Source organism: Natator depressus, chromosome 2 (genome assembly GCF_965152275.1).
Source record: "Natator depressus isolate rNatDep1 chromosome 2, rNatDep2.hap1, whole genome shotgun sequence".
In the NCBI taxonomy this organism is placed as follows: domain Eukaryota; kingdom Metazoa; phylum Chordata; order Testudines; family Cheloniidae; genus Natator; species Natator depressus.
In genome coordinates, this window is record NC_134235.1 from 219,436,558 (window position 1) to 219,463,009 (window position 26,452).

General features: G+C 40.6%; 1 protein-coding gene across 6 annotated transcripts in view; it reads right to left on the bottom strand.

The window, feature by feature from the left end:
- The window catches only part of AKAP9 (A-kinase anchoring protein 9), a 218,370-nt gene that overhangs the window by 157,662 nt on the left and 34,256 nt on the right, over nt 1-26,452 (bottom strand). For all 6 annotated transcript variants that reach the window (XM_074945942.1, XM_074945947.1, XM_074945945.1 and 3 more), the window contains exons 2-3: nt 24,511-24,759; nt 1,083-1,127 (exon numbers count right to left, since the gene is read on the bottom strand). In XM_074945942.1, the coding sequence (XP_074802043.1) occupies nt 1,083-1,127; nt 24,511-24,759 (294 nt within the window). The remainder of the gene's footprint in view (nt 1-1,082; nt 1,128-24,510; nt 24,760-26,452) is intronic.

A 26,452-nucleotide genomic window follows, 5' to 3' on the forward strand; every position in this document is an offset into this window, starting at 1 on the left:
ATGAGTGCCATGGAACAGCCCCTGCGGAAATTAATAACTGTATTCAGAGCAGGGTTTGAATTGTGTGCAATAAATAAGGCAATAAAGCATTGAACAATTAAGATAAAACAAAATATTGAATAGCTGCTGATTTAATTAGCACTGAATGAGGCAGGGGTCCTGGGAAAAGACAGTATGTGAGCATGTAATTAAAGACTATCATAATGCATATGCATAAGGGGCCCAAATTAAGGTGCACAAGCACCCTATATTCTGGCATTTCCTATCTTTTCAGTGACCGGCTTTGCAACCTTAATGATATTTTAACATAGCTTTTGTATATTTAATATAACGTGCTGACCAATATATTGACTCAAACGTATTGTTCTCAAATTGACAATATTACAATTTTTCTACTTGTGCTATCTCAAAGTTAGAGCTGGGAATTGGCAGGGATAATACTATATGTTACAAGGCTCACCATAAATACAAAGTAGCACATTAAATTATAAACCCTAGCAACTGATTAAAGAAACTCTCATAGTTTTTGAGGAATCCTCAAGAGATAAGAAAATTAATAGCACATTGACATGAAGTTAATTATTAATAACTCTCTAAGGGCCTAATCCTGCTCTCAAGGGCAAGACGACAATGACTTCAGTGTGAACAGGATCAAACTATTTCAAAGTATTTCTTTCTATAATTAACTAATTTTCTCAACAAGTAGTTTCCATTTTACTTACAAGTTAAAGATAATCACTCAACTTGTCGTTTAATTCTCCACAGAAAATTAACATAGGGAAATAGTTGCATAACCAGAACTCTGAACAGTACCATTAAAGTGCAATTCTAGTGAAGAAACCATTACATTGGCTTACAAACCTACTACTTTAATTAGATACAAGTATTTATCCTGTTATTTATCTGGCATGCTGCTTGTTTAATTGTGACTGCTAAAAAAATAAGTTATATTTTCATGTTATTTATAACATTTTCAAACTAATACTTCCTTTCTCTTTTTTTAAACAAACAAAATATTTAAAACTATTCCACAGTGTTTAAATGTGACATATTAAAAATGTAAAATATTACTTCATTCTTACCTCAGAACTATAATCATCTGCTGTAGTGGAAATTTCACTGTCTGGCTAAAGTAGGAGAAAAATAAAAATATTTACAATGTTAACAGACTTCAAAACATTAAACATAATTTCTATCTATTTTTGTGTACGTGGACAGTAGTTAAAGCCACCTAATGAAGCATATCTAGTTAAAATACTCATGCTATCCATTAGAATCTACAAAATGAAAGCCTTTCCCAGCTCTCTGAGGCCTTGTCTATACATATAGCTATACCAGCAAACCCTCCTAGTGGAGATGCAGTTTATATAGACAAAAAAGTGCTTTTGCTTATATAGCCAATACCAGTCTCTCTGCAAAAAATAAGCAGTACTGGCAGAAGTGGCATTACTATACACGCAAAAGTTTCTAGTGTTGCTCCGGCTTCAGATATGATTATGCAAAGCAGCGAACACCTTCAATTTCCACTGAAGTTAATGACCGCTGAAGGTGATTTCTTGCAGGAGGTGCAGGTACGTAGGCTCATATCCTGCAGATCCACATGCATTCAAGCAATTACAGGAATAGGGCTTCAATTTTGAAAGTAACAAATATGCCCAATGAATGACCTGATTTTATTACCAAACATGATTATCAATTGAAACAAAGCATCAATTTAAGTTTCAATGTCTAAAGGGTTAACACTACAAAACTTCAGAGGTATTCACATGAAGTCCATACTTGGCATGTTAAAAAATACTATGTATCTTTCCCAAAGCTAAATGATATAAGGGTACACTTTAAAACTTAATTCTATATAGGCAAAAATGGTGGAAGGGGACATGTCCAACATTCTTAAGTCAGTTAGAGCCTTTCCATTTACTTAAATGGGTGTTGGATCAGGCCCAATTAGGGTGACCAGATGTCCCGATTTTATAGGGACTGTCCTGATATTTGGGTCTTTGTCTTATATAAGTGCTTATTACCCCCCACTCCCTGTCCTGATTTTTCACACTTGCTATCTGGTCATCCTAGGCCCCATGTTATTAAAAAGTACCAGGGAGATTTTCAAAGACACAAATAGCAGTTAGATGCCTAATTTCCATTGACTTTGAATAGTGCTGAATTGCCATTTGTGTATATCTCCTTTACTATATAAACTTGTTTTACAGAAATATTTTAATAAATATATAAACATAATCGTCTGAAAGATAAGATGATTTCATCCTATTCTGAATAATAAAAATGAAATTCACTTTTATCATTTTTTATTTTTATTTCTTCTCAAATTAATGTTTATTTGGTAAATTCTGTATGAACAAGCCACGATTTAGAATTATTTAACACATGACTAAGAACCACTCACTCACTCGGCACCTGTCAAATAAATTGCACTTAATGGGAATGTATGTTAATACCATCCTAGGACCAGTAATTTGGGCAAGGTTTTCCTTGTGGAGTTTCCAGTGAACTACTACTTTAGAAGGTGGGGTTGGTACTCTTAAGTAATCTCTAAAGGGTTTGGTCATCAAAACTACTTGAAGATGGGAATGTGCCTGAATTCCCAGCTTCCTATAGTAGTTGTACAACCAGAGAATGTACAGACAGCCACTGGACTAGACATCTCCCAGGTGGTGTTCCATACTGCCAAAGGGAAATCTCCTAAACAAATGCCGACCCAGTCAACATTAACTTTGGTAGTAAAACTCCATGGAATTGTTGGAAGGGAGAGGGGATATGACAAAGAGCTGGTGTTGCCCCAGTCATGATTATTTTTCAGAGTAACAGCCGTGTTAGTTTGTATTCGCAAAAAGAAAAGGAGTACTTGTGGAACCTTAGAGACTAACCAATTTATTTGAGCATAAGCTTTCGTGAGCTACAGCTCACGAAAGCTTATGCTCAAATAAATTGGTTAGTCTCTAAGGTGCCACAAGTACTCCTTTTCTTTTAGTCATGATTATGTAACTTAAAGTAGGCCACCCCAGCACCTTTAACTTACACTTTTTCCCCAGCTTTTCGGCATATAAATTGTAACAACTTAGTTGAAAATAAAAAAGGCAGACTATTTTTATTTCTACATTTGTTAGAAATTAAGTGTGTGGGTGGGGGGTTGGGATTAGGGCAGTGTTGACAGCGGGGCTGCAGGGGGCTCCCTGCATGGCCAAGGTGCCCCAAGACACCAAGGTACGAGGGAGGCTGCAGTCCAGGCCTTGTGGAGCAGAGAATCCCAGCCAGGACTACAAGGAGAGAAGATGAACCCCAGTACTGCTGAGCTGTTCTTGCCTGGAGATGGCTCCCACACATCTGGCTGGTGAGTGAGGGAGCAGGACTGTAACAGTGCAGCTGAAGAAGACTCCCTGCATGGCCACATGGCCAGCCACACCCGATCCCTGGAGGTGCAGGGTGAGGGAAGATACAGTGGGGGGCAGAGCATACCCCCTTGGCCAGAACTGCAAAGAGGAAGAGGACAAGCTCCCAGCCATGGGGGAGGCCACCCCATAAGAACGGCCATACTGGGTCAGACCAATGGTCCATCTAGCCCAGTATCCTGTCTTCTGTCAGTGGCCAGTGCCAGATGCTTCAGAGAGAATGAACAGAACCGGGCAATTAGCAAGTGATCCATCCCCTGCCGTCCAGTCCCAGCATCTGGCAGTCAGAAGCTATCCAGAGCACCGACTTGCATCCCTGACCATTTTGGTTAATAGCCATTGAAGGACCAGTCCTCCATGATCTTATCTAATTATTTATTGAATCCAATTACAGTTTTGGCCTTCAAAATATCCCCTGGCAGTGAGTTCCACAGGTTAACTGTGCATTGTGTGAAGAAGTATTTCCTGTATGTTTTAAACCTTCTGCCTATTAATAATCATTCAGCAGTGGAGTAACCTCCCCCATGGCAGGGGACTTGGCCTCCTTCTTGAGGCCATGGCCAGCAGGCCCCGCTCTGTCCTGCCACAACCACAGCCTTTCCCAAGGGTGTCACCTGCCCAGCGGCCATGCAGGGAGCCCTCTGCAGCCCCACTGTTATGGGAAGGAGGGAGCTCACTCCTGCCTGGGGACAGAGTCATTCAGCAGCAGGGTGGCCTATCTCAAGGCCAGCGCTTGTCCTCATCCTTTGTGGAGCCCTGATTTGGGGTTTGTGCTCTGCTCACCAAGACCACAGCCTTTGCCGCACCTTACACCTGCAGGGATTGGGTAGCACTGGCTCTGCGGCAGTGCAGGGAGCCCACTACAGTCCCGTTCTTGTACCAGCTGGGAATGCTGGGGGTCTCTACTCTACCCTGCCAAGACTGCAGCCTTCCCTGTACCTTGCTTCTGCAGGAAGGGTGTCACCAGCCCTGCAGCAGCACAGGGAGACCTCTGCAACCCAGCTGTCAGGGTCCTGTTCCCTCACTCCCATGACGACAGGGTTGCAGAGGACTCCCTGCACAACCTCAGGTTGGTGACACCTAATGCCTGCAGGAGCAAGGGAGGAGGGGAGAGGCTGCACTCCTGTTGACAGTTACTAACTGACATTTTTTTTCATTGATTTCAGCATTAGCTGAAATGATATATTTACTGACTTCTGTCGGTTTACACTGAATCCTGCGAAGACTATACATTGTAAGTGGCTATCAGCTTTTGTGAGGAAGTCTGAGCCTTAAAGTAGTTGATTTACATCCTCTTACACATCATATGTGAATCCTTCGTATCACAAAATGTGACTGAATGGAAGAGTTAGCCACAAATTTCAAATACAGAGGATAGCAATATGTTCTAAATGTTGATTGGCTCCTGGGACGAAAGAAAGACAGGCACACAGACTAAACTACAGTATGCAGTAAATCTGTATAAATGCTGTTATGTAAGTGATGTTCTCCCTACTGTTACAGTGAATAGTCGTGGATCTTTTTTAAGTGGTTGTTTCCAAATTAACAGGATTAGTCTTAGTAGCCCAATAACACTTTATTAGATAATTTGGTCTGATATTAGAGTTCTGACTACTGTGTCCCCAGTGCATTCAGAAGATTGAGTGTTTATTCTTAAATATCCACGGTTGAAAGACATCCTACATGGGTTCTCCTTCCCAGTTTAGATGTGCAGTACCTGCATATAATTTCTTAATTCATTTGCCTCTGTCCCACCTTTTTTTTTTTAGGCAGAATGTAAGCATTAATTGACTCAGTGAATTGGAAGGGAAGCGTGACATACAGTCTGAGAGGTTCTCTGTTGATTGCGACCACCCAGACTTTAATGACTACCAGCACTTGTTATACAGCATGAAAGCAGCCTTTTCATTTTACTCCTTTTACATTGATTTAGGAAGGCTTCCAACTGATAGGCGGCACCAGCAGCGATAGACAAACAGATCACCTCCTACTCTTGACACAGCAACAAAAGACACCTCAGATTAACTGAATCTAAGCTAGAGGGAGAAAATAGCACATTGGACTGTTTCTATGGTCCAGTTTTACTTTTCACCTGTATAACATGCACTCCATTTCCCCACAACTGTTATTTCTAGCAGGTTCACTCTCAGAAAAGACTGACAACATGACATCTTTGGTGTGTTTTCAGTGTGTGTACATCACTGATTGAAGCAAATACACATATTATGTGGCAAAAATGGTGATATCGTTCTGGACCCCACATCTTTACATATCCTAACCGCTCTGCACTGTTGTTTCTGAGTTGCTAATTGAAGATACATGTTCTCTCTTCCATGTGGGTAGACTATTGTGGATGGCTCTAAGGTTCCAAGATGATGTCCACACAGTTTTGTTTTTCAGATAGGTGGTACTTCTGGTAGCTTGGATAAATCTCCTGTTTGGCTGTTAAGATTGAATTGTTTTGCCAAAAGATTTGTCTGAAGAAAACTGCAGAATGCTGGCCAAAAGAGCTCAAATTAAACCTCTTTGGATACGTATTTTACTTCAAGGGCATAATCCAAAGCCCACTGACATCAGTGGAAAGATTTTCATTGACTTCAATGGGCTTTGAATCAAGCCTTAATAACGTATGTCTATTGTTTTATTCTCTTGCTGCCTCAGTCTCTGTAGGCAGTATTCAGAACAGGCAACAATTTGCAAATATTCATCTTATATTCTGTGGGTCTAAACAATTGTATTTCATTTCCTATGGCTGATCAAAGCCTGCTCACTCACTTGAAAATGAAGTTCTCTGTGAGGCTGTATTGTCCCCTTTCTTTACATTTTACCCCATTGCTGTATACTTCCAATAGTTATCAGTCAATAGGAATCACTAATTTCTATATATCTCATCTGATTGAACCCTCAGGATTCAGTTTTAAAGGAAGTATGGCTTCTCTCTTAAAAAATCATTTGCTAATAATAATAAAATAATTTGACTAGGGTGATACACATTAAACTATTTTTTTGCTTTCTCACTCCCTATATCTGTGCGATTCGTTTCAGGTTTACGATTCCTCGCTTACATTCTAGGTCTGAATTTTTGCGTGTTATACTATCTGTGTCCTGTAGAATATCCAGAAACAGGACTTTTTTTTCCACATCTGAGTCCAAGCTTATGAAATAACTTTATGTATAACCTCTGTACAAACAGTTCTTTTACTAACCTTAAGTCTGTTTTTTTTCTAATTATTTTTTATTCAATGTTCCATGCATTTTTCCACCTCCAAAAGATTTTAAACCTCACAACAATCTTCAGAGGGAATGTTACAAATGAGGAAACTGAGGCAAAGGTGTTAAGTAACTTGCCTAAGGCAACACAGGAAGTTTGTTTCAGAAGGAAGATTAGAATTCAACAGTATACCAGACATGTAGGCATTGCTCAGAACACACCTTTCTTGGCACAAAATCCCCTACATACTCACTAGAATCACAAAGAACTGATTACGTTACTCTAAGTGGCCACGGAAATTGAAAAGTGGCATACTTTTTAAAAGTCCATATACAGCCTATTTTCAGCACTTAATGCTATTTCACTTTTAAGGAATACCTCAGGTGTAGGAAAAAAAAGAGTATTTAATAAGTGACACATAAGCATTTCCCCCCCAGTTCTAGCACTTCTTGGATAGTAGTATAAAGGGATAGGGCCAAAGACTGAGTACCCCTTAAAGCAAGAAGAGCAATCAATAATAAACCTGATACTGAAATCACTGAGCCTGGAGAATGTCTTATTGTTATTGTGAAACAAAATTCCACATACGAGAAATGAAACCCATTCATATTTGAATGTATTATTGTTACTGACAGGACTACAACCTCTATGAAAACTAGTCTAAAAACTCCAGAATCTTAAATTAATTTCTGAATAGTGGCTGGCTATTAGCTGGTGAAGAAAATACCTTTATTTTAGACAAAAGTGTTGATGGTACTTCACTGCCTGATTTACATGCCTGCTCACATCAAAATATTTAAATTTGTTGGAGTTTTGTATTCTAAATTCCCAATGTGCAAACTATATGGCCTTAAATTTCTACCAAATGCATTAAGAATGAGATCTGGTTATAATTCTACAATATTAGTTTTCTGTGATCTTTGGCATTTCAAATACTGCTATTAATATCTCTAACGTTAACTGTAGACAACAAGTAGAACTTTTTTTTTTTTTTGGTATTCAAGAGTACAGACCCAGAAGGTGCTGGGCGAGATTGTAAATTCTTCACCTCACGGATTGTGTCTTCACCTACCCCTTCTATGCTGTGGATGCTACCATAGTCTAAATATTAAATACATTACACCAATGACCTTTATGTACTCTCTCGATCTTTCAGGACTTGCATGTTTTCTTGGGATTTTTGCTCTCTCACTTTCTGCAATAGCTGCTTCTTACATCAGATTAGAGGTTCTGATTATACTTTTGTATGGCTCTCAGTTGTGCATATGTCAGAGCATGTCATACCACTCTGGGCTTCTGAGGCATCAAAGGCTGGCTCTTCATGTAGGGTGGGTTCAAATATCTCACTGTGGTATACATTCTAAACGTATAAATACCATAGTAAAGTCAGTATTGTGCACTGAATTGCATTTGTTTCCTTTTTAATGGCAGACTGTGTGTGTGAGTTGCCTCCTTTCCTCAACACACACACAGAGCTCCTGATGATTCTTTTTACCTTCTCCTACCTCTCACCCTTCACCAAAACATATAACAAGAAATGTGGTGTGCCCAGGTATAGGAGATATGAAATCTCTAATCAGAGCATATAATCTGGATCTCCTTGAGGTAAAGAGGAATAGGAGGCACAGGTTACCCAGGAGAAAAAATATTATAAGCGGAACTGGCAGCACCACTTATGTCAGGTTGTCTGACATTTCCCACTATAAAATCCTGCTTTCAGTTACGTAACACTGCAAAACTTTAACCATTTGGGCTGAAATCTTCTGTCCCAGGTACCTGCTGCAGGCTAAATATTTTGGAACATTTCAGTCAAAAGAGTTCTGCCATTTCAGAGAAGGAATTTAGGGAAAGATATAGTGTTTTGTCACATTAAAAAATCCTTACTATGGTTCCATTGAAGAGCTTGAACGCCCCATGCTTTGGAGCAGCGACTTGACATTTGGCAGGAGGGTGGGTTTTGTGGCAGGGATGTGCCTTTTGCTACTCCCAGGAAAATCTGGTCAAATTTGGCCAAGTTATAAGCTTTCTAAAATCTCAATTTGCACATGTTCAGTGGAGGTTTGTTAGAACTTTACAGCTAAAATAAAATCTGCAAAACTCCATCGCATTCAGCATGCTCTAGCCTCTCGCAGTTCCAATGTGTGACTACTCTCACGCCATCCTAACTGAGCACGGTTTTTTGCCCAGGGCTACAGGGGCTCAGCAGGACTTTCCCTGTAATTGCAGCTGCAGAGGGGCTGAATGCAGGAAGACTGTCTCTTCTGTTACTCCTCAGGGAATTCTGTGCCACTGCGCAATGCAGAATTTTGCAGAAATTGACGTGCGCACAGAATTTCCTTTCCCCCACAGAAGTGGGCTGAAGCGCTGCTAGCCTCACTGGGGTCCACTGGACTCAGCAGAGCCCATCTTGCACATAGAAGATACTACTGAGAGAAGCAGGAGGGAGCTAGAAGGTTCCTGGCAACTGTAATTCCCAGCATGTCCTGAGAAAAGGAGAGGGCTGCGGGCAGGAAATTCCGTGAAAGCCTGGTATCGAGCATCAGGCTGTTTCTCCCTCTGGATCCCTGGGCTCTAGGAGAAAGGGGGATGGGTGTCTGGGCAAGGGAGAGCCCACAGCTGGGCTCTGGGGGAGGACAGAATGAGGGTATCTGGCTGGGGGGCTTGCAGGTGGGCTCTGGGGAGGAGGGGTTGTGGATATCTTGCCCCCTAGCTGGGCTCTGGTGGGGAGGGGTAAGGGGCAGAGAAACAGGAACTGGGTTGTCATAAGGGTTTCTTTAACTCCCTACTCCTGGAGGAATTTTTGTGTGTCTGTACTGTTACAAAAGAACATGAGAACAACCATACTGGGTCAGACCAAATGTCCATATAGCCCAGTATCTTGTCCTCCAACAGTCGCCAATGCAGGTGCCTCAGAGGGAATGAACAGAACAGGTAATCAACAAGAGATCCATCCCTTGTCACCAATACCTAGCAATACTTGCTGACAGCTATTTTGAAATACCAAAATAGTTGAAACTGTAGGGTTTATGTAGTGTTATTTTGACAATAAAATTTGCAATTTTAAAATATTGTGCGCAGAATATTTAATTTTTTGGTGCAGAATGCCCCCAGGAGTACTCTGTGCTCTCAGTCCCCCACCATATCTGCTGGTGCCTAGGCTGCACGGACTAGGAAAGTGCCTGATTCAAATATAGAGGGGACAAGAGCCAGACTCAGGAAGGGAAGGTGCAAATTGGGACAGAGTTGGGGTTCAGGAGGAAGATTTGAGACTGGGATCTGGCAGCTGGTGTGGTGTGGGTAAAGACAGAAACTGGAACTGGCAGCTGGAGGGGGAGGGAGTGCTGACACTAACTAGGCAAGGGCACAGCCTGGGAACAGGGAGACAGGGAGCTGGGGAGGAAAAAAAGAGGGGAAACTGGGGAGAAGGGGGAACAAAGACTGGGGATGGATGACGAGCTGGAGAGACTGGGGAAGTAGACTACAACTGGGAATCACTCGGGAGAGAAGGCATGCAGGAGACCAGATCTGACAATGAGCCAGTGTGCAGGGGAGAACAGGAACAGGGTGGGAAAAGGGACTGAGACAATAAGCTAAGGAGGTAGGTGACTGGGAGGGCATTGGGAGACAGAGCTTGGATAAGGAGCCCAGGGATGGAGACATACAGACTCAACAAGGAGCCAGTAAGGGGGAACTGAAACTGACTGCAGAATGAGACTGTGACTGACTGAGCAAGGAGTCTTGGATGGTGAACAGGGTAGGAAAAGATTGAGAGCAGGGCATGAAGAGGAATTGAGTCTAGGAGGGAGGGCAACAGATCAGATGAAAAGCCAGAAGGACTGGCACTGGTTGGGCAAGAAGACTAGAGGCAAGGAGCTGGGAGGAAACTGGGACTCAGATGAGCAGCCCTGAGGGGAAGACTAGGACTGGCTGAGCAAGGAGACTGGCAATTGGACAATGAGCCAAGGATGGGCTCCTGGCTCCGCAGCAGGGAACCTGGAAGCCCTGAGAACCCTAGCTCAAGCCATGGTTTTCAAGACTTCCAGGCTCCCAGCTGTGAAGTTGAAAGCCTGACAACCTGGGATCCCTGGCTCAAGCCATGACTCTCAGGGTATGTTTACAATGCAATACAACACCCACAGCTGGCCCATGTCATCTGACTCAGGCTCACAGGACTATGAAACTGAAGAGTGGATGTCCAGACTTGGGCTGGAGCCTGGGCTCTGGGACCATGCCCCCTTGTGGGGTCCAACAGCCCAGACTTCAGCATGAGCCCAGACAGCTACACTGCATTTTATAGTCCTGCAGCCTGAGCCCTGTGAGCCCAAGTCAGCTGACATGGGCCAGCCGTGGGTGTTTTATTGCAATGTAGACATCCCCCCCACAGTTTAGGGGTCCAACATCACAGCAGGACACCAAGGCTCTCATGGCCTTCTGGCTCCCTGCCCCTGAGCCAGACTATCTGGCCAAATGGCACCCCACGCTGCCTGACTCCTGGGGAAGGTGGCCTCCTGGGCTACACATGCTTATCACAACATGTGGTATATCTAATCCAGTGCGCTAAGTGCCCCAACAACAACTACGAGGGTGGAACCAGACAATCACTACACTCCCAAATGAACTCACACAGGAGAACGATAAAAGACAAAAAACACCCTACCACTTGTGGGTGAACACTTTTCACAAAGCGATCGCTCTATATCTGACCTATCAGTCCTCATCCTCAAAGGAAACCTGCACAACGCTTTGAAAAGATAACCCTGGGAGCTTAAGTTATTACTCTACTAGACACCAACAATCATGGACTTGAACAGAGATACTGGATTTATGGCTTATTACAACAATCTGTAACACACAACCCCCTCTTTTTGTCCTGTGACTGCTGAGGTGTTAACAGGCCACTGTAACTTGAATGATCCCTTATAATATGTGTTAACTACTTACGGGAATTTTGCTGCGATGCTGGGAGTTCCTTTCCCAGATTGAAGAAGAGTTCTGTGCTGCTTGAAAGCTTGTCTCTCTCACTAACAGAAGTTGGTCCAATAAAATATTACCTCACCCACCTTGTCTCTGTTTTACCCTGGGACTGACCCGGCAACAACTAAACTGCATATTCCCTACTCCCCACAGCTGCTGCCCTGATTCAAATCGGTTTCATGGCTACTAGCCAGGAATGGCAGCAGTGAAACTGATATGAATCATGTCCTCTTCATTTAGCAGGTGCTGGAAATCTGGGAAGCCTATTTAGTTTCAGAAACACCATGTTTCAGTGTTTCTGAAATGAAAATTTTCAGAACCCTGGTTCACAGGAACACAAAACAGAAATTCCAAATTTTGGCCAGCTCTGGTGTTGAATAAGTCAATTAATTTCTGTGGTTCATTTTTAAAGTTTATATGAATTCCTTATACACTAAAGGTACATCTGCACTTGAGCTGGAGGTGTAACTTCCAGCTCGGATAGACATATGTGCACTAGCTTTCACTGATCTTGTGCACTAAAAAAGGCAATGTAGTTGCAGGGAGCAGGATGGGTTAGTTATCCAGAATCCTGCTCAGGACCCTAGGTACTTACTCATGAATCTAGCCCATCCTGCCACCTGCCCACAGCAGCTACACTTCTATTTTTAGCATGCTGGCTCAATCAAAGCTACCCACATGACTCTACCCAAGCTGGAAATTACACCTCTGGCTCCATTGTAGACATACCCTAAAGTATTTTGTGATTTGTTTTCCTCCTCATACTTACCTTCCTTACACGAGTGCTTGTAAGGACTAATGAACACAAAGTGCTGACTGTTTATTATGTAGATCTTTGTCTTAGTTCCTTTCTCTAATGCCATTCCACTTAAAATGAACAAATTCTATGTTAATTTATACACAAAACAAACCAACTGACTTCAAATCAGATTTAAACTGAATGGAGTTGTATGGAGTTAAGGCACTGCAGAATTTGACCTTCGGTCTTTTATGAGGTAATTTTTTCCAGATTCTGAATTTTCTCTATCATTGGTTCCCTCTCTTTTTCACATAGGCAAGAAATTCCAAGCATGGGATAGGAAATTTTGAACCTGAGTTTTTTACCTTAACTTTTATGAATTTTTAAATAGCTCAGCTTCCCTTTTCTTCAGCAATACAGAACTTAATCTTTTAAATCTACAGTCAAACCAAAATGAAACTTTCTATTGTTGCAGAGCAACTGCATTGAGTTATGTTAGTATTTATAGACAGAGTGTACGTCTTCAATCCAGAGCTTGTCTGTGTAGGCTGAAAGAGATAACAATAATTTTGGCAGCCCTTTGTCCAGATGGTGCATGTTGGATTCAGTTTTTCCTTTATGTCATTGGGTATCTACTCTTTCCTCCAATGAAAATTAATTTTATTAGACAAACTATTTTCAAATAGAGTTTTCTAATAAGCAAACAGTCCTCCACCCTTCAACATAAAACTAATTTGCTGGCGCAGCCGCTGAGAGAGAGTAGCCTGACTTACTCTCTCACATATTTTTATTATACTTAATTTTCTTTTACGTCACTTTCCCTTCTCATCTTTCTTTTATCTTCCTATCTACTAGACATCTAATCTCTTTTCTTCTCCTTACAAAGCTTTTCCTTCAGTTGAGTTGTTTTGGTGGTATTAATACTATAGACGTTCACTAACTTTCTCTCACCTTCAAAACCCTATCTCCCTATTTCTCCATGTTGTTTTAGTTTCTACTCTCCTTCCATGTTCTTAGTTCTCCAATAATCCAATACAGCAGTGCCACCAATTATTTTTTCTACCTGCCAAGCCCCTGTGTAACTGTGATCTTTACCAGTAATGTTTCCCCATTCCCTCACTTATGCCAATCCTCTCCACATGCTTCATCCTCTCCTGCTCTCACCTTCCCATCTTTTCCTTTTTCCAAACAACAAAATTGGCTTAGTGTATAAACAATTCACATAATCTTTTTAAAAATTCACAGTAAATTTTTTAAAAGACTCTATCTCCTATGTTGTTATACTGCAGGGTTAGGTGAAACCTCTTTGAAGCTGGTGGGTATAACAGCTGCTTTTCATTCAAGATAAATATCAAAATAGAATAGATAGCTGCCACTACAAGAGCTACTGCCCAAAATACATGCCACATGCAAGTCTGGAGTAAGAGTTGAGCCATACTCTCTGAACACAAACGCAGTGGAGCTGGATATTGCTTGAGGGAGCTGTGTGTATCGAAAGAAGCAACCGAATCACCACAGAAGCATACAGAGAAGACAGCAAAGAAGCTCCAGAGACCACCAGAGAAGCCCTTACAGCATGACCTTGAGAAAAAGCTAAGATATCAAGTTTTGGGTAGCATGCCATCTGGAAAGAGGGCTTGGAACCTGTTTCCCTGCTTGCATTCAGGGAAACAGGACTTTATGTACACTCTTTGTAAGTAAACAGAATTGAATCAAAGAAATACATGACCCCATCATTAATCTTTCCCCCAACAGAAACAGCCTCTAAGACCCCCAAAACTGGCTAACCATTTGGACCAAAAAGGGATAACAAAATTATAGATACACATAAGTACACACACACACACACACACACACACACACATTGATTCTGATAGTTATATATTTCTGTAACTCTTGTTCTCCTCTTCCTCTGGATGTTCTCCCACTTTTTGTGTGCTCTCATTCATATCCTGTCTAAACTCTAGGCTGTAGGACCTCTGGGGAAAAACCAATTGTTTTTATTTGTACCATGAGGTACCTACACTAGCACACTTCTGGGCACTATAAACAACAAGAAGCTCCTATCCATCAAGCATTGTCTATGAAGGAGGAGAAAGTTTCATGTTGTATGTATATAAATCTCCTCACTGTATTTTCCACTGAATGCATCTGATGAAGTGAACTGTAGCTCACGAAAGCTTATGCTCAAATAAATTGGTTAGTCTCTAAGGTGCCACAAGTACTCTTTTTTTTTTTCTTTTTTTTTTTTTTTTTACAGACTTCTCTGTGGCAGTGTAGAGCTTATTTGAGTCACTCATGGAATAGGCCTTTGATTCTGTTAAGATTATTCTATCCCACTGTGGAGCCCTTAGGGGGTCTCGGAGATGGTTGGATTTTAGGATTCAGACAGATCAGTAGAAACAGTCACAATCTTTTATACCATGTACTGATGTCATATGGCCAATATTAAAGGTGGGCTTGTTGTTTTTCATTCACTGGGCTGATTCCAACCCTCACTTGAGGTGTGTCATCCTCAAGTGACGGATGATACCCTACAGGTTTAATTTCTGAAGGAATGCTAAGAATAGGTGTAAGGGGAATTCCATCCATTTCGGGGGGGGAAGAGAAGATAGACACCTTCAGCTGTGATTCTAAAATAATGATATTCTAAGTGCTTCTTTTACAGTTTTTTCCTTCTTTTATTTTTAAGGAAAAAAGCTTTACAGCCTTTCCTCCGAATAACTTATTTCACCACCAACAGATCTGATTGCTATTGTAAGAGCAGTCATCATTGCTAGTGCATATGCCAAGTCATCTTATGGATGGATTGGGGCCACTGGGAGATGAAGCTCCCAGTGGCCCCAATTAAATTCACAGATTCTAAGGCAGAAGGGAACATCGTGGTCATCTAGTCCGACCTCCTGTATAACACAGGCCATAGAACTTCCCCAAAATAATTCCTAAACAGATATTTTAGAAAAACTTCCAATCTTGATTTAAAAATTGTCAGTGATGAAGAATCCACCACAATCTTGGTAAACTGTTCCAATGGTTAATAACTCTCACCATTAAAACATATATATCTTATTTCCAGTCTGAATTTGTCTAGATTCAACTTTCAGCCATTGGATCATTGAATGCCTGTCTGCTCGACTGAAGAGCCCTTATTAAATATTTGTTTCCCATGTGGGTACTTATAGACAATAGTCAAGTCACTCTTTAACCTTCTCTTTGTTAAGCTAAAAGGACTGAGCTCCTTAAGTCTATCACTGTAGTGAATGTTTTCTAATCCTTTAATCATTCTTGTGGCTCTTCTCTGGACCCTCTCCAATTTATCAACATCCTTCTTTAATTGTGGGCACCAGAACTGGACACAGTATTCCAGTAACGGTAGCACCAGTGCCAAATACAGAGTAAAATAACCTCTCTATTCCTACTCGAGATCCCCCTGTTTCTGCATCTTTCTTTGATAGCCACCCTGTTATAATAAGCTTAACATTTCAGGGCTCTCTCTATCACCAGCGGGTGTTTATTTAGCACAGGGGTGGGAAAACTATGGCCCAGGGGGAGAATCCGATCCTTTAGACGTTTTAATACAGCCCTGAAGCTCTTGCCGAGGAGTGGGGTCAGAGGCTTGCCCTGCGTGGCTCCCAGAAGCAGTGGCACGTCCCCCCTCCAGCTCCTATGCGTATGGGCATCCAAGGAGCTCCGCACGCTGCCCCCGCCCCAAGCGCTGCCCCCGCAGTTCCCATTGGCCAGCAAATGGGGTTAACGGGAGCTGCAAGGGAAGCACCTGCAGATGGGACAGCGCGCAAAGCCGCCTGGCCGTGCCGCCGCATAGGAGCCAGAGGGGGGACATGTCGCTGCTTCTGGGAGCTGCTTGAGGTAAGCGCCACCCGGACCCTCTCCCACACCCCAACTTCTTGCCCCCGCCCTGATCCCCCTCCCACCCTCCGAACCCCTCAGTCCCACCCTCCTGCACGCACCCCAGAGCCCTCACCCCCCCACCCATACCCCTGCCCGAAGCCCCCTCCCACACCCTGAACTCCTTATTTCTGGCCCCACCCCAACCCCCACACACCCAGCTGGAGCCCTCACTCCCCCCACACCCCAACGCCCAATTTCGTGAGTATTCATGGCCCACCATACAATTTCCATATCCAGATGTGGCCCTCGGGCCAAAAAGTTTGCCCACCCCTGATTTAGCTGCTATATTATACATTTTGAAGTTATAGTGTACGCTATCTGAATGATATTTGAATTGTATTTTCTTTTATTAATACTGAAGAGTTATGTTGCCTCTAACTTGACATCATGCATTTTGAAAAGTGAGTTAGCAAAGCTGAAATCTTTTCATGTCAGAAGTAATTGAACTTAAAAATTAAAAACTTGAACTACCTAATAAGATGCTGCAGATCTCAGGTACTAACCCTGTAGGAATTTAGAGAAAGTTATGGAAATAAAAATAGGGAAAATTGGGATAAATTTTGGCTTGGCCAGAAGCTAAAATTCTTTGGTCTATTCTTAAGACGGTTTACTAAACACACATTTGTCTGGAGAAAAGCACAATCAAGAGCTACTGCTCCAAGTTTATTTTGTTTTGATTTGTTTAAATCAAAAGGGGCTTGCTGTATAATTTAGGTCTAAAATGCTGCCAGGCATGTGGGGCTCATCTTGGAAGAGATCAGAGTTTTTAAAATAGTAAAAAAAAGTAACCAACCACAAATAAATTACTAAACAACAGAGCATATCATTATCTTTGTGAGAAGCAAACTGGACAGACGGGAATCTAAAACAAACTTAGGGCAGGCCCAAAGATTTAAATTATACTATATACAAGAAATCGGATTTCGAGTCCCTCTCCATATCTCTCACTTTCCAAGCAAGGAGATGAACTTTTCTCAGCTAATAGAATAGCAACTATGATTTTAGGACATTACAGATGAAGTTCAGGTGAGAGATACAATGGACGGGAAAAGAGGGATTGTTATTTCTTATCAGTTACAATAATAAAAGCTGTAGTAGCCTTCAGGACTCTAACAAATCAGACACTCCTCTTCCCTCCTCCGACCTTTCTTAAACTGGCTCCTATACAACACTCCGAGGAGAAATTATGGCTGTCAGATTGCTACAGACTTCTCTCAGGGGAACCACTCTAACATGATTATTAAGGAATTTTAATGACTATCTGTGCCTTTCAAAAACAACAGTCTTCTTCAGGTGAAAGGTTCTGGTGAGTTTTTCTAGTAAATTTTGCTAATCAGAGGTATTAGACACCCTTTTAATCCTAAAAGAAAGGGAATTAGATATCTTGTGAAATCTTCCCAGGAAAAGAGCAAGAAAGCCCATAAACTGAAGTCGCCAATGAGACTGCAAATGCTGAACAATAAAGAAAACAAAATGGCCCTCCTTACAATTCTGATGATATAACCAAGAAAGGGAAAGAAAAGTTTCAGTCCTTTGAACAGATCCCTTCTGTCTAAGAAAAGGAACCCATAAAGTAAAGAAATAGAAACACTTTGATTCCATCTGCTATGGTCTGCATCAAGAATGAGGGTTTCTTCAGGACTCTGTTTTTTGGTTTTTTTTTTTTAATTGGAAATTCTAGTTCCACTTGCTGACACAGAAAACTCAAAATCAGAAAAATCACAGAAAGCTGTGATTTATTTTATCTACAGAAATACTAGAACAAAGAGAATCCAGTCATGACACTTAAAAATGCAACATACATCAACTACTGAATATATTTTGTTGCACAAAAGCAAAAACCAAAAAGACATATCCTACTACAAAGATGAGGTAAGTAAGAACTGGAAATTCAGCTACAAAATAATCCCTTGTAATGCTTCCAGTAATCTTGCTTTAGATCTTTATAGGATGTTGTGTCAAGACAGTAATGTTGGGTGAAAGAGCAGACAGCTCTAAGAAAATGCATTGTAAATCTCAGTTGGAGAGATTAACCTGAACCTGGCTACTACTTGGGCTGCACCTCCAATGGAGCAAACTCTAGTCTGATTATCATAATCTAGTTTGTCTATCAGTACATTTACAGCACTAAACAGTAAAGTACAAAATACATAAAAATCTATTTTGGCTTTTTAACTCCAATACAGATACTATATTAAAACATTAAACTTGGAAGATAATTGCTGAACTTCCAAAGCACTTCTCATTTAGCTTGACTAACATGGTCCTGATTGAGACTAAATGGAATGCAGCAAAAAAAGTTCTACATTTAACAGCAACTTCATTAAGGTGGAACTCAGTGGTCTTTTTGGAAAGAAATACATATGAATAATTAGCAAGATTCAGATTATTAATGAACAGTGGTAACAACATTCTACAAATTTGAGTTACAACCACCAAAAAGTTTTCAAAAACTTTCATATAAAGTTTGTTGCGGTTAAAAAAAAAAAAAGTAAAGTAAGTTTAGGCTCTATCCCATTTAGCATAGGCAAATGTGAATTGGAAGAGTACTTGAGCCAGCTTACTCAGATTGATAGTAACTCTCCACAGCACCACTGTAGAACGTACTCATAACATTCTCCCTAAAGAATTTGGTTAGGAAGGTTTCTCTGTACTACTATATATGTATAGGCCATACAGCCTTTATTATTCCAACAGTTTAAATCCTTCCCTCTTCTTTCTGCATAACAGCTCCCCTATCCCATTATTCCTCTCCCCCAGCTCTATCAAGTTACCTGCCTCCTCCTCCTTTCCTATATAAAATCAATCAAAGGAGGGACAGACTCGTGCAATATGGTACCTCTTTCCTTCTTTTTCTTTCCTCCCTGTCACAATAATAGAAGACTCCTAAATTCACTCTCAAAACCAGTTCCTCTTGCCCTGACAGCTTCTTTCAGGACCCCCTCCTGGAGGAGGCTGCAGCAGCTTGTGGTGCTCCAGAGGAAACCCCTTTTGTTGAATGGAGCAAACAGTTCAATTGTGTTACTACTAGGAGTGGTTCTGAAACTCAGAAGTGGGCTCTATAAATAGGGAAACTGGGAATACATCATCAGAATTTAAATTTAATTAAAGCACATGTTGCTGTTCAACTTGCAAGGACCTCTGAAATAGGGATGTAAATACCATTTAAAAAGTTAACCGTTTAAACGATAAAATGTTGTTTAAACGGTTAACCAATTAAGTGTCTGGCCTCATGCCATCTGCAGGGTGTGTGGCCACTGGGGTTGGCAGGCCAGGTGGCCGGCTGGCCCAGGGTTAATGGTTAAGGCAGGTTAACCGGTAATGCTTACAGGTTAACCTTTTGCATCGTTACTCTGAAATATCTAGTTCAGGGGTATAACTGCATTTAAAGAGGAGTCTACAGTAGCTGACAAAGTATATAAGACAATTTTGGCAGTGCTAAGGTTATATATAGAAACTTGTAGTTTAGTCTCTTTGACTGACAGGCTAACCTCAAACATTCTTAATGAGTACAGGAGTGGGAGGTGGAGTTTATTAAAGACCTTTTTGGCCATTGGTGAGAAGGGAGGGGAGCCAAAGAAGTTATAAATTCTGCTTCTTCTCCCAGTGTAGGGTTAGCGAGCCACAACCGAGAGTACTACTGTGAAACCCCTCTTGAAAATATCCTGCTTACGTACCCGCAGTTTATGCTTTACAATATTTGTAAGCATAGTTTCTCTTGTTTTTGCCACAAATCATATTGTTCTACTTCACTTTTCTTCATTGAATCTCTTTTCACAAGCACACTAAGTAAATCTGCACCTTGCACCTCTTCACTTTATTGGGAACTCTTATAACTAATGACCACTAGATTTGGCATTTTTGTCCACTCTCAAACCACACTATTTGGTGTCATGCTCAGCTGATCAGAAGAGAACACTGACACTCCCAAATCCTTTCCGTTTAGTGGGTATTGCTTTTGCTATGTGGTATCGCAAGAAACACATTATTTGGCAGGGGAGGAGAGCCCTGAAGTGTAAATCAGAATAAAAAATGGAGATGTATGAGTTACTCTATATACACTAATAGTTCACATTAGTGTAAATATGTTTTTAGCACATGTATTAAATATGCATGTGAAAAAGATCTGGAGTTTTGGTGGATAATTTGCTGCAAGTGAGCTCCCAGTGCAATGCTGTGGCCAAAAGGGCTAATGTGATCCTCAGAGGCATAAACAGGGGAATCTTGAGAAGGGATAGAGAAGTTATTATATCTCTGTATTTGGCACCGGTGCACGTGATGCTGGAATACTCTGTCCAGTTCTACTGTTCACAATTCAAGAAAGATATTGCAAAATTGGAGAAGGTTCAGAGAAGAGCCACAAGAATGATTAAAGGAGTAGAAAACATGCCTTAAAGTAACAGACTCCAGGAGCTCAATCTATTTAGCTTAATAAACAGAAGGTTAAAGGGTGACTTGATTACAGTCTATAATTAGTACCTACATGAGGAACAATATTTAACAATGGGTTCTTCAATCTAGCAGAGAAAGGCATAATCTGACCCAATTGTTGGACAAATTCAGACTGGAAACGAGGCATAAATAACCATTGGAACAATTTACCAAGGTTTGTGGTGTACTCTCCCCCTTAATAACAATTTTTCAATCAAGATTGGGTGTTTTTCTAAAACATATGCTCTAAGTATTATTCTGGGGAAGATCTACGGTCTGTGTTATACAGGAGGTCAAACTAGATGATCATAAAAGGTCCCTTCTAGGCTTGGAATCTATGAATCTATTAACAAAAATGTAGTCGCTGTGCATATTCAATATCCACATTAAAACATCTGTGTTTTAACATCTTCCTAAAATATCAAAAACAATCAGACTAGACAATTGCTTACAATTCCATTTGATGTTTAAATTAAAGCCAGTTTTTTAATTAAGAGCACAAAAGATTAAACCAGCAAACCTACAAAATGCATATTTATGTTAAAAAATCTTGTGCAAGTTTTTTTTAAAAGGAATTCTATAAAAGAGGTTTCTAAAGATGTCTCTTTCCTGAGACCTTGTATTCCAATTTTTATTCCTCTTTTTCCAAAAATCTAGACAGCCAATTTATGACTCTGTGGAAAAAAGAGGTTTTTATAAAATGCAAGGGTTTCACAATCTTAACTATAGTGTCATGAAGCAGCAACTCTATAATTCTGCCTTTTATCATTTACATTAATGCACACTATAGGACAACACATAGCCTTTCACTTTAGGATAGGTAGATTCAAATATCAAGCCACCAGGAAATATTCTTACCCTACTTTCTACTGTATGTTTGTCCATATCTCAATACCACTACACAAATGGCACGATTAGCAGCCTGCTCAAGAAAAGCCCAAGGTTGGAACAGCAAGAGATATTTGCAGGTCGGGATCAAGGTGTATTAGCTGAAGTATAATAGGTCAACTTGACAAGCAGCTGTCTATACATTGCCTTTCTTTAGCCAGTGTTACGAGTTTTGTTTTCTTAAAACTAGGTTCACCCATCACTTTTAAAAACGTAATAAAGATGAATTGAAAGATTTTTGTTAACTTAGGTCAGAATGGTGAGAAAAGGTACCACTTATCACTGTAAAAAATGCATAATTCAACAGTCTTATCATACTAATTAAAGTCCAGTACAACTAAATTGCTGGAACCAAAGGTTTGCTGAAAATGAATGTGACATAAATAGTTACTGGTTTTTGGTTTCTCATATGAACTAGATGTTTATAATTGGTACTTAGCTGACAGACAACTCCAGAAACTGAAGTTCTTGCTATTTGTCCACACAACAAGTACAATACTATGCTGTTCAGATGCCCCTCTGTCAGAGGAACCACCTGCAGAGCTAAAAAAGACAGCTCAGTCACCATTCAGTTCCTTCACCTGGTAGATCAGACTGCCAACATTCACAGAGTTTAAGGTCATAAGGGACCCTTAAATATCTAGGTCTATAGCTGTATATCAGAGGCCTTTAAATTTCATCCAGTTGACACTGTATTGAGCCATATCAATAAACTATGTTTGACTAAAGCCTTTCTTGGAGAAAGGAATCCAGACTTGATCTGAAGACATCAAGCACTAGAGAATTCACCACTACCCTTGGTAGTTGGTTCCAATGGTTAATCACCCTCATTGTTAAAAATTTGAGCCTTATTTCCAGTTTGAATTTGTCTGGCTTCAGCTTCCAGCCATTGCTTCTTGTTATACCTTTCTCCACTACATTAAAAAGCCCTTTGGTACCCAGTATTTTGCCCCGTGAAGGTATTTATACACTATATACACAAGTCACCACTCAATCTTAGAATCACAGAATATCAGGGTTGGAAGGATCTCAGGAGGTCATCTAGTCCAACCCCCTGCTCAAAGCAGGACCAACCCCCCAATTTTTGCCCCAGATCCCTAAATAGCCCCCTCAAGGATTGAACTCACAACCCTGGGTTTAGCAGGCCAATGCTGAAACCACTGAGCTATCCCTCCCCCAATCTTATTTTTGATAAGCTAAACAGATTGATCCCTTTAAGTCTTCCACTTTAAGGTATTTTCTGCAACCATCAACTCATTTTTGTGTCTCTTTTCTGCACCCCCTCCAATTTTTGAACATCCTTTTTAAAAAGTGTACACCAGAACTCTATGCAGTATACTAGTATCAGTCTCATCAATGCCATATATGGAGGTAAAAATCACATCCCTATTCTTGCTTACTACTCCCCCATCTATACATCCAAGGATCACATTAGCCCTTTGTACCATAACATCAAGGTCATGTTGAGTTGCTTGTCCATTATGACTCCTAGATCCTTTTCATAGTCAGTGCTTTAGGATACAGTCTCCCATTCTGTGGGCATGGCTTGCATTTCTTGTTCCTAGATGTATAACAATAGTACTGAATTTTGTTATGGGAACACTTGTCCACTCAGAACTGAACTGCGACTGCCAATCCATCTCACTTAGGCCATTTTTTAACCTTCAGATGGTAAACACTTTGAGTCACTAATGATCAGGGTTAAATTCCAACAAGTAGTAAAAGGTGGAGCACCAAGTTCCCTAAACCATCCAATTCCTCCCCCAAATTAGTGTTTTCAAAATAAATTCCTAGCCACCATTAACCAGCAAGAGTCAAATTACTTTATGAATTCCAGAAAAATGCTTAGGTTTGCTTTTTTCTCCTTACCAGTAACCACAATTGTACTTATTTAAAACTATAACAGTGTAATACCAGAGGCATAGACAACTGTAGGCACGGTACACACGATGTATATCATTGAGAGGGGAGCCCTGGTACAGAAGCTGGCCCCATGGCAGAAGCGTGGAGAAGCAGCTCTGGCTGACCCACTGCCTATTCAGTTTTGGCCCCACAGTCCTTCCATCATGCCGGTGAAGCAGGGGGCCAAACTGAGTCATTGGTATTGTGACCTGGTGCACAAGGGTCACAGATCCACTCAGGTTAGGCCCCGCGGCCTGTTGAGTGAGTGGTGTTAAAACCTGACACATGAGGGTCACAGAGCCACTCAGATTCAGGTACAGGGCCAAACCTAAATGGCACTGCTACCCTCACATACTAGGTCACACCAGTCATTCAATTTTGGCCCCGCAGCACCCACCTTCACTGAAGAGCCATGGGACAAAACCTGGGTGGGTAGTCAGCACTGCTTCTCAATGTTGCTGCCATAGGCCGGCTCCCGCACCAGGGATTCCCCCCACAGAAGCCTGCCCAGCCTCACCCTGCTTCCAGAAGTCCATGTCCCCTTTGCTGAGCCCACAGAACTCGCTCATCAAGAGCCTCAAGACCTACTATAAGTACAGGGAGCTGGAGTGAGCACCTGCATAGGGTAGCTGGCCAGGAGAGGGGCAGTGGAGAGCCCCAAAGTGGAAGAACACTAGGGGGTTCAGTTGTGCAAACCATGTAAAAAATTTCTGGGGGTACTCCTATGTAATACTTTTCATTTTATTATACGCTTTTAAAAAAATACATACAGCTTTTATCCTATCAAGGAATGCACACAACTGTGCCAACAAATGCTTCATATTCTACAGCTCAGTTATCATGCCATAGAAAACATGTCACCAGCAAGCAAATGGAAAGTGTCCGCTCTGGGCATAAAGCAGCATGGAGGTTGAGGCAAAGGAATAATGTCAATATTCTCATAATGCCCACTCATTTTCATTTGCATATTCATTGCAGTTTAGTAAAATATAAAGAGCCCATCTTTAAATAGAAAATAATGTAATTGCTTAAGACCAGATAACACTTACTTCAATGGTATATGTCTGGTCATGTTTGATCATTTCTCTACTGCGTAAAGTCCTTGTTATAGCAAACTCCGCAGTAGCAGCTGCTCCTCTTTGGTGTGTGGCTGTCTCATCACCCTGTGACCTGTCAATATCAGGACCATCTTGTATAGATTCTTCATCTTTGGTGTTTGATGCCTTTTTCTTTTTTTTCTGCTTCTTGGATGCACTCTGCCCATCAGATTGTGCTTTCCGTTGCCTAAACTGGGCAAGCTGCACATAAGAGAAAATCCTGTTAAGGTGAAAGTTGTCGTCTTTATTACTAATGACACCAATTATGAGAGCTTATGGACTATTCTACATAAATCTTCTGACTAATCTCTGTAGAAAACAAAGCTGAGGTTAATGCTGCATATTCCAAATACCCTTCAATACAATTTAATATAAGCATGAAAATAATGTTTAAAATGTACAATATATAAGCAGCATAATGATAATTTAATATAGGTCTTGCAGGTTTCATAACAATAAGTATGTACTTATTGGACAGCTATCTAGAAATCAAAAGATTCGAAGTTAAACATAAAGCACAAAGGTGATAAAATAATCTTTGATCTCATTTTCTTAGGGAAACTTAAATTTCTCTAATTTTATAATAATTACCTTACACACCAACAAGACTATGAAACTCATTTTATCTGCCTTGAAATAAAACCAGAAGAACAACCCTTTCTAATACCAAATATGTATCACTGCACTCTTCAGAAAAAACTACTTTTAGAAATCAAGAAAACCAGCCCAAGCTACTAACAAAACATAGAAGAAAGTAAAATACATCTTTAGAAAATCGTCTAACAAAAGAAAGACAACAAGCAAATTACAAGATACTCTACCTTGTAGCAAAACATGATGAATAAAAAGTCGCAGGTGATCCAGACACAGCACAGTTGAAAAACCAATTAGTACGTAAGCTATCCAAATACTCTAAGACACTGCCTTTTACAGAGCTTATCACTTTTAATCAGATGTAACAGTTTACATGTGAAAATCCATTTAGAATATATTTTTCTTAACTGGAACAGAATTTCTGTTCAAGAAAGAAAAATAATAATTATGTTTTTTACAAATGTAAAGACAAAATTAAACTGACATTAACAAAGTGTTATCCATCACCAGGTTTTATGCTCCCACCTCAAAAAGTCCAACATTAATGATTGCTGCAAACCATATTACTTTATTAAGCACGTACACTTACAAACACAACAACATTTAAATATAGCCCTAGACTTTCATATCTATTTTACGTCCATTAATACCAATCTTTCTGGTAAACCCACTGTCAACTTGGAAAAAAAAGTTTCTATCAAATAATACAAGAATATTGGAATTTTTGCTCATGATATTCACCAATCCAGAGAGCCAGGCTTCCATTCAAACTCTTTGTCAACGCCCAAGTGGATCAATCAGGATTTCCAATTTGGCAAAGATTTCCCCTTCCCAGTCTCTGTTCTGTCACAATGCAAGCTGTCACTTTTGTGTTTTCTAACTGTCATTAAACCTCAAGATAGCTGAGAAAGCCATAAATTAAACATAGATGCTACTTGCAAATCAACTATGATTTCTTCCATAGCTAATACTTTTGTCTCACTACAATAAAAGATGTTCTTATTTTCCCAACAGGATTCTGCAGCCTCAGGACAGCTGACAATGTGGAATATAGCTTCTGCTCTGCTCAGAAGGACCTTGAGATTTGCTGAGCAAAAAATGCTCACCTACGTATTTAGCATTTATTTCCGCTTTCTCTTCATTACATCCCTAACTAGTTTAAATATTTAACAAGGCTTTTTCTATTTTTAAAATAAATAAAACTTTTTAATATTTCAGAACATTTGCCAGAGAATAAAGTATTTTACACCAGGGAGAGAGAAGAGATTCCCCACCACCACGTTGAGGTAAGGAATAGGAT